Source organism: Etheostoma spectabile, chromosome 9, assembly GCF_008692095.1.
Source record: "Etheostoma spectabile isolate EspeVRDwgs_2016 chromosome 9, UIUC_Espe_1.0, whole genome shotgun sequence".
NCBI classification, from domain to species: Eukaryota; Metazoa; Chordata; class Actinopteri; order Perciformes; family Percidae; genus Etheostoma; species Etheostoma spectabile.
In genome coordinates this window covers 9,154,402-9,162,231 of record NC_045741.1, presented here as the reverse complement: position 1 = coordinate 9,162,231, position 7,830 = coordinate 9,154,402, and the positions used below count along the sequence as shown (strand labels likewise).

The window sequence follows — 7,830 nt, the reverse complement described above, 5'->3', positions numbered from 1 at the left end:
AAAAAAAAAACGGGATGCGAGTCAGAATTATTTGAAAATGCAGAGGAGGAAAAGAGTGGGATGTTTGAGGAAGGAAAAGAAAAAGGTGTGTGAGAGGGAGGAAAAGAGAGGGAGTGAGCAACGGGGAACAGACAGTGTTCTCCTGCATCCAGTTTTTGGACAGCTGCCTGTAGGATGATAGGATTAAAGAGTCTTTTAAAATGACCTCTGTGCTCTATTTCACTATTAACAGACGGCACACTCCCCTCTGAGATCGCTCATTCCATACACAACATGCACGATGTAAAGCAATAATATTTAGTCAACATGGAAGCAAAGGTTTCTTTTTGGATTCAGCTAAAACAAAATATGCACTTGTAGCTGTTTTGTTGCCAATTTTTTTTGTTTGCAGCAGAGACACGTCGGCATACAGTATGATACTGCAAATTATTCTCAAACCTGATGCTTAAAGATAATAAGCCACAACTTCATTGTCGGATTTTGTCAAACCACACACAAAGTGTTCATTGTGGGGCCATCTGCTGCTGTAGGAATAGAGCGACTAGTGCCATGTTTGAGACCAACCATAGAGCATGGCCGAAGATAACAGAAAAGCCGGGAAGACAGCTTTGTCTGTGTGCAAATGAACTATTCAACACGGCTGGAATGAGAGCAGAGATTTCTGAAGGACTCATTTAGTTTAACTGCATCAATAACAAAAGAAGTTGAGAGAATTGTGGCAGGATTTGCTCAGTTTCAGTGTTGGAAAACTTTCTTTCTGCCTCTATTTTACTGTTCATGTAATATGTGAGATCAAGTGTGCAGAACTGTAGATTTGAAACTGGAGACCTGAGTCACACTTAAGACATGGACACACGTTGCAATTATTGTGCCGATTATGATTTGGAAGCATGACCATGTTGGACTAATGTAGCTCAGCGTAAATTCTTTCAGGAAGACCTAACTTTTAATCAGTGAACTCTTAAATCAATTCAGCTGTTATCCTAATAAATGTACTTTTTTGCTGTATGTAACTGTCACATATCTGATTTTAAATGGAGCTCGGCGTAAATTCTTTCAGGAAGACTTAATTTAATCAATGCTCTCTTCCTAAATGGAATCCACTGTTGGAGGCGTTCACCTTCCTGCTAAACCAATCAGAATCATACATTGAGTGCAAGGGCCAATCACAGAGTCAAAACCCTGCTTTTAAAAATCAGTTTCTTCCTGTGCTATTCAGCTGTCGTTGCAGACAAAGAGTGCAACCCTGCAAGCTGACCGGTCCGGAGCCTCCTTTGGTCTGGTCTTTGGGCTCCTCCATAACCACCACCGGTGTCTAGATTCCATCTGGGGGTCTGATGGTTCTCTACCCCTACAAATACATATACAAAATATTCGTATAGAGATGGAGTCTAATCACCAACAACTTTGTACATTTTATTGAGCTGTACAATAAACCTAATTTACATATCTGCAAACAAGTCTCTCCTGATTAAATTAAAATCTGGACCCATTGGTGTTAATAGTTGGGATATAAAATAATACAGTGAGTGATTTCTTTATCATAATCACTGGCCTTCTGGTAAAGTCTCTGCCCGTTCTTCCCAATGCCAATATTTGAAACTTGTGATAATCAGGATCAAAAAAACAATTAATTACTGGGGTGTGTTGGAAAAGAATATTTCTGATAATTTATTTATTCTTCTTTTACAAACTTCAAAACACAGAAACAAACAGATTTGATGCACCGTCAGTATTTTAACTCTTATCCCTGTATACCTGTTGTTCAATGTGTTGTCCTCCCTTCTGCCTCTTAATAACAAAAATATGTGTATGTTGGTCCAAAGTTATGTGAAGAGTGTGTTCTTTTAGGCTTGATATCTAGACTTACCCATTGGCAGCAAATGTAATTTGCAGCTAGGGTCAGTCTAGCAACTCTCCGTTGGCTTGCAATCTGCAATTACCAAATTCTGGTCAGGCCAATCACATCGTGTATAGATTCGGTGGGCAGGCTTAATGATGTAATGATGGCAGAGTTGCAATGGTTCCGCGTGAATTCCTCGCTATTTGAAAACAAAGAAGATGGCTTCTGCTAACGAACAGCGGACCTTTGAATCGGCTTTCCAACACAAAGAAAGCAGATTGTGACGGACATCCGACCAAAAAGAGGGACATTCTGCTGAATTTCTGGCGGCACCAGAGCAATCCCGGAAGTGAAACGTTGTGGGTATAGACTAGGTATATGCAGGTTTAAGTCACACAAATGAGAATTTGAAACTCGATTTGGACCTGACTGTTTTGACAATTACACTTACTTGAGACTTCACAGCCATATGACTTTATTCGGCATCCAAACTATTGAGTCTCATTTTAGCCAGAGACTTCAGTTCTTCTAATTATTTATATTTAGTTTTTTTGGGGCATTTAAGGCCTTTGATTGACAGGACAGCTGAAGACATGAAAGGGCAGAAAGAGGGTAATGATATGCAGCAAAGGACCACAGGTCGGAGTTGAACCCAGGCGCACTGCACAAAACTACACATATTGTCAATAAAAATCCATTACGGTTTCATGATACACACACACACACACACACACACACACACACACACACACACACACAAAGGCGCACAACAAGCAGAGTCTGGCGAGCGATGACAGCGATGTCTTACTGCAAGCAATTTCCTAATTGCCAGCTTATAGTCTTATTTAAACTATTAAAATCAAATACTCAACAGAAAGAGAGAGAGAAATAAGGATTGATTATTGCAATTTTAAGCATACAAGAGGAATGTGTAATGGTATTTAATTTTACATTTTAAATCTGTTTCTGCTCATTCTATCCACCTCCAGCTGTTGTGCGCTCTTCCCATGCTGTCTGCTGTGTTGTCTGAGAGTAATGTTTTCTGAAACCCACGCACATGTGCACACACCCACACACACGGTCATATGGCTGAGTTAACTTGACAGATTGTCATCAGAATACTGTAATGGGACTCAAACCCCACCTACATCCCAACACACACACACACACGCACATGCACACACACACAGCAATGAAGTGTCACTGAGGGGGAGATGATTGACAGGTCTTGAGATAGTCATGGAGAGTAATGTGATCCCTGGACAACAGTCTGAACAGCAGGTAGTTTGATAAAATACAGCAACCGAGACTTGGTATTTAAGCAACTCACGTGTGTGTGTGTGTGTGTGTGTGTGTTTGTGTGTCTGTGTGTTTGAGTGTGTGTCTGTGTGAGTGTATTTCTTCCTTGATTTGCATGTGAGTACTCTTAATTGCTGCAGGGTTGCAGTACAGCAAGTGTTGAAGTATGATGAGTACAATTTTGTAACCAGCAGCGCAGCAATTATCTGCTGAGTTAAAGTGCCCATATTGTTGAAAAAACACTTTTTTCTGGGATTCGGGGTGCTATTTTGTGACTCTGATGCTTCCACACGAATACAAACTTAGAAAAAAAATTATTCATGCTGTTTTGAGCGAGATATAGGTTTCTGAATGTCCTCTGCCTTCATTCTCCGGGGGAGCTGTTCAAAATCTGCACAGCTTTCTACGTCACTAGCCGAGACGAGGTGGCTAACTGTAGCACAGGCTAGCGCTGACGTGCTAGCTTGTTCTCAATGGCAAAACACTGCTACAACACACGCTAGTTCACCATAATCTACAAAAGAACTACTTCCTGTCCCTGTTCTGCAGGTATTCCACAAGTGGCCCTCATTTAGAAGAAGTCTCCAAGCTAATCCTGCCTTGTGCTGATCAAAGTTGGAGAAAGAGTTATCTAGCTGATGTGATCTTATCTAGCTACTGTACATGTGCAACTCCCAAAAAGATAGTATAGAAGTGAGATGCCTCACTCTGTAGCTAAAACAGAGACCTAAACACACAGGGTGAAAACAAGATCCGCAGCAATGTGCAGTATAACAAAAACGTGTTTTCTTTTGAAAATTAAACGATGTAAACCTATTCTGGTACAACCTCAAAATCCAATTATGAAGCTGAAAATGAGCATAATATGGGCGCTTTAAAGGGATGAATTCACAATTAGAATCATAACTTCTACCAGTTTAGAAGCAATTGCATTCTGCAATACTTTTATATTAGAAAATCTATGGAAATCACAAAGTGGGGCTGCAACAGAAATGTATTACATTACTTATCAAGTCTGCAAAACTTGTCCCTTTTTTACCAAATCTTGTGTAGGAAATTCCCAGGAAATGTTGACTCATGTCAAAGGTGAAATATTTTGTTCTAAAAAAGGAGCTAAATTCAAAGGAAGATTGATGTATAGCACATAGGGGCGGATCTATAGGGGGGCAAGGCTGACCCCCCCAATGTAGCGCCTTGCCCCCCCCCAGCTGCCGCCCTAACTTTGTTGTTCAAAAAAATGCAAAAAACCAACTGCCACTATTTCAGTAAGCTTCTTAAAAAACAACAACAAAGACTTAATTTAAATTAAATACTAATAAATAATACCTGTAGATGTAATCTTAGCCCTCTGCTCCTCTAATACTTCATGCATCAAATGTGCAGAGCGGTATTCACACTGTAATTTGTCTTCTGTTTGTTGACTTATTTCTCTACCAGCTCCTGATAACGCCAATTTTAGTTTTAAGGATTGTAGCATGTTACTTTTGTTATTGATCAATCTTTAATTAATCAGTCATTTTTCCAAATCATCAAATCCTCAGGACCATAACATGTCTAAAATTATTGAAACATGCCCATCACAATTTCCCAGACTTAATTCCATTTTACATTTCATAGTCTGAAATGATTCATTTTTTTCTTTACCAAATGATTACTTCTTGTTTGGTTCAGATAAACTTGGCAGTGGAGGACAAATACATTTATTTTTTGTTAGAGTCAAACAAATATCATTAGTCTATATTGATTTATATTACAACGTCCAAAGATGTGCGTAGGCAAGCCTCCCAGCATGCACCAGGGCACTAAACTCAATGATTTCTTGCATTGTCACTGGCGTTCTGTTCTACATCCTGTTTTACAGTACATTTCTACTGTTTAAACTTAGAGAGATGTTCTGATGATTAATCTGAACCATGGATCTCAGCAACCTCAAATCCAAAATGTGTCCTTGTCCTTACTTTACCCTTATTAAAGCACTCTAATAAAAAGTATATTGCTTGCAATGAAATATGCTTCAGTTAAATCAGGTGAAGTTGTATTAAATGATTGAGACGAGGAATGGAAATTATTCACTTTCACCTGCCTTGGTTGAATTGGCTTGCACATTTACGTGTGTTGTAATATGTCGGCTTAATATTGTGGACAAGGTTATTCCACGCGTGTTCTATTCAAACTACAATGTGATCAAGTTTAATAAACACCATTCTAGTTGTGTTCATAGCTGCATATGTTTTTTATTGGCGGTACATTTGCTTTCCCTTGCTAACTTTTTTATTGTGCCGTCAAAATGATGTAAGGGAGAAATGCAATACAACTGCAAGTTGTCGCAGTTGACAATATGCTTTATGGAAACCCTGTTCGTGGTTTATTAGTAGGCAGACGTACTTGGCTTGTGTTGTCATGCAGAAAGGTTTTCTCACAGCTGATGTTTATGGTGGCTGAGACGCTTCAACTTAGATTCAAAAGCTACAAAAGAAATACAAAAGTCACAACACAAATGCTTTGAAGAACTGACACATGCCTGAATCATGATGTATTTGGAGCAGTGATGTTTCTTTCTGCTTTCTGTTGTCATGTTCTGCTGCCTTATAAACCCTGAGGGAGTCACCTTGTCAGGTGGTCAACTGGAATATCTTCAATTGGCATTGGAGGAATATGTTGATTTGTCATGACAGGGAGTTTGATTTCTTGTATTGCTACTATGGTTTTTTTGTGCTCTGCATCAGGTTCTACAATAACCCTACTGTTTTTACACATTCACTATTGCCATAGTTAGTTAGATTGTGACTGAAGTTTTGTGCACAATCTGTGACATTGTCCCCAATTTGAGCACTTAAAGTAGTATGGATCAAAGCAAGTCCGAGGCTGTCCATGAGTCTGGGGTTTGGCGGCTTGAGCCCTGGCCCTTCCTGTCCACATGATGAAGGATCTTTGATCTAGACACTAACCCCCAATTTCCTCTCAATAAGTAGACCATGGTAAAATGAAAACACAGCCCTGGAATACACAAGGTCACAACCGAAAAAGAAGATGAAATATTTCAGAGATTGTGAACCATTAGTGTGCTTTAACATTTTGTTTTGTTTTTTTGGGTGTGTGTACGGTGACAGAGTCAAGTTTCATTTTTGGTTCCAACAACAAACAAAAAAACTGAAAGTAAAGTATTAAAAAATACATATATGTAAAAAAAAATCAATGAGAAACACAGCAAATCTTCACATTTAAGAAGCGGGTCAATGTTTGCCATTTTTCTATTTAACTTAAATGATCAATTAATTATCAAAATTGTTGACAATAGTGTACAGAACTGTGTAGTGAAACCCCCTTAAAACTATTACCACTATAAGCATCTAGCTGCCACATGATCTGTTAACGTTTGTAGTATTATAAAGTTTCTGTCTATCCTTTATTGTTGGACGTGGGTGTTTGTTTGTTTCCTTATCAGTGTGTTTGTTTTTCTGTAGGTGTTCGGGGGGCGTTGAGGTGATGCATGTCCCCCGATCATCCCAGTGGAGGAGCCAGATAATGACGAGTGGCTTTGGCTGCTGAACTCCCCCCTCCCCTCCCCCAACACCACCACCCTCATCCCTCCTTGGCTCCCTCCATCTCTGATGGCTCTATGGGGCGTCGTCAGTCTCAGCCTTCACTGCTGGGTGTGTTTACGGTCTACGGTAACAGCAGCAGCAGCGACAGCCAGCCTCCCCAATGACAAGCCCGGGGGCCCCCTGGACTGGCTCCTGTCTGATAAAGGACCTTTTCACCACTCACCAGAGTACATTGACTTTGTGGAGAAGAACCGGCAAGGCTTCTCCACTAGATACAAGATAAACAGGTGAGGAATGACATCAGGAGGAAGAGGCACTTAACACTGTATTTACTCCTGCTTTATCACTACTCCTATTATATAAATGACAAATCTCCCAGCAGCCACATCAAACTGTCTCCATGCTTGTCCTTTGAAAGATCGACTGTGTGTAAATGGAGGCCACATACAGAATCTGATGATGTTCATGTGTTTACATATTCAGATGAGTATAACTCACAAAGTTGCAGTGTGTTGTCCTTAGCTGCAGCCAGTGCTCATAAGCTCTAATGGTTTGTCTCCATTGTCCTCATCATTTCCATGCTCCGCATTTATCTCTATGGGAGCAGCCGTGCAAAGCATTCTGGTAGCGTCACGGGGACTTTGGAGAAGCGGGGTGTCATGTTGCCCGCTACTCATTTGCATAAAGTTGAATCCAGTCAACTTTGACGCCAGCCACAGCTAACATTGGTTTCTTTTCTTTGAGCTAGCATGCTACTCAGATGTCTTTAGAACAAGTCAGTAACGCTAGCTGACCAGGTACCAGTTTGTGTTCGCTCACTCACATTACTATCGCAAACTAATCAGACTAACTCATCGATCTCTAGATGCAAAGACATTTTTTTTCAGGCAGTAGTTCCACATTTTTGCAAATTTTCTGGACTAATTTACTTTCTTGCTAAGAGTGAGATGAGTCCAAATTCAAATCCAGTGTTGTGTCTGTAAATGTGAAGCGACAGTACAGCTACCAGCCAGTTAGCTAAGCTGGAAACAGGAAACTAGCCGGGCTTGGCCTGGTCCAAAACTAACAAAATTGGCCTGTCTGTGTCTAAGGCTTTTGTTTGTTTAATCTGTAATAGAAATGGTCATAAATATAACCCCCACC

At 40.2% G+C, this 7,830-nt stretch overlaps 1 protein-coding gene across 1 annotated transcript in view; it reads left to right on the top strand.

Annotated features, from left to right (window-relative positions):
* The window catches only part of brinp3a.2 (bone morphogenetic protein/retinoic acid inducible neural-specific 3a, tandem duplicate 2), a 46,833-nt gene that overhangs the window by 10,226 nt on the left and 28,777 nt on the right, over positions 1-7,830 (top strand). The window contains exon 2 of the mRNA XM_032526426.1: positions 6,607-6,974. Coding sequence (XP_032382317.1) covers positions 6,754-6,974 — 221 coding nt within the window. The 5' untranslated portion in view covers positions 6,607-6,753. The remainder of the gene's footprint in view (positions 1-6,606; positions 6,975-7,830) is intronic.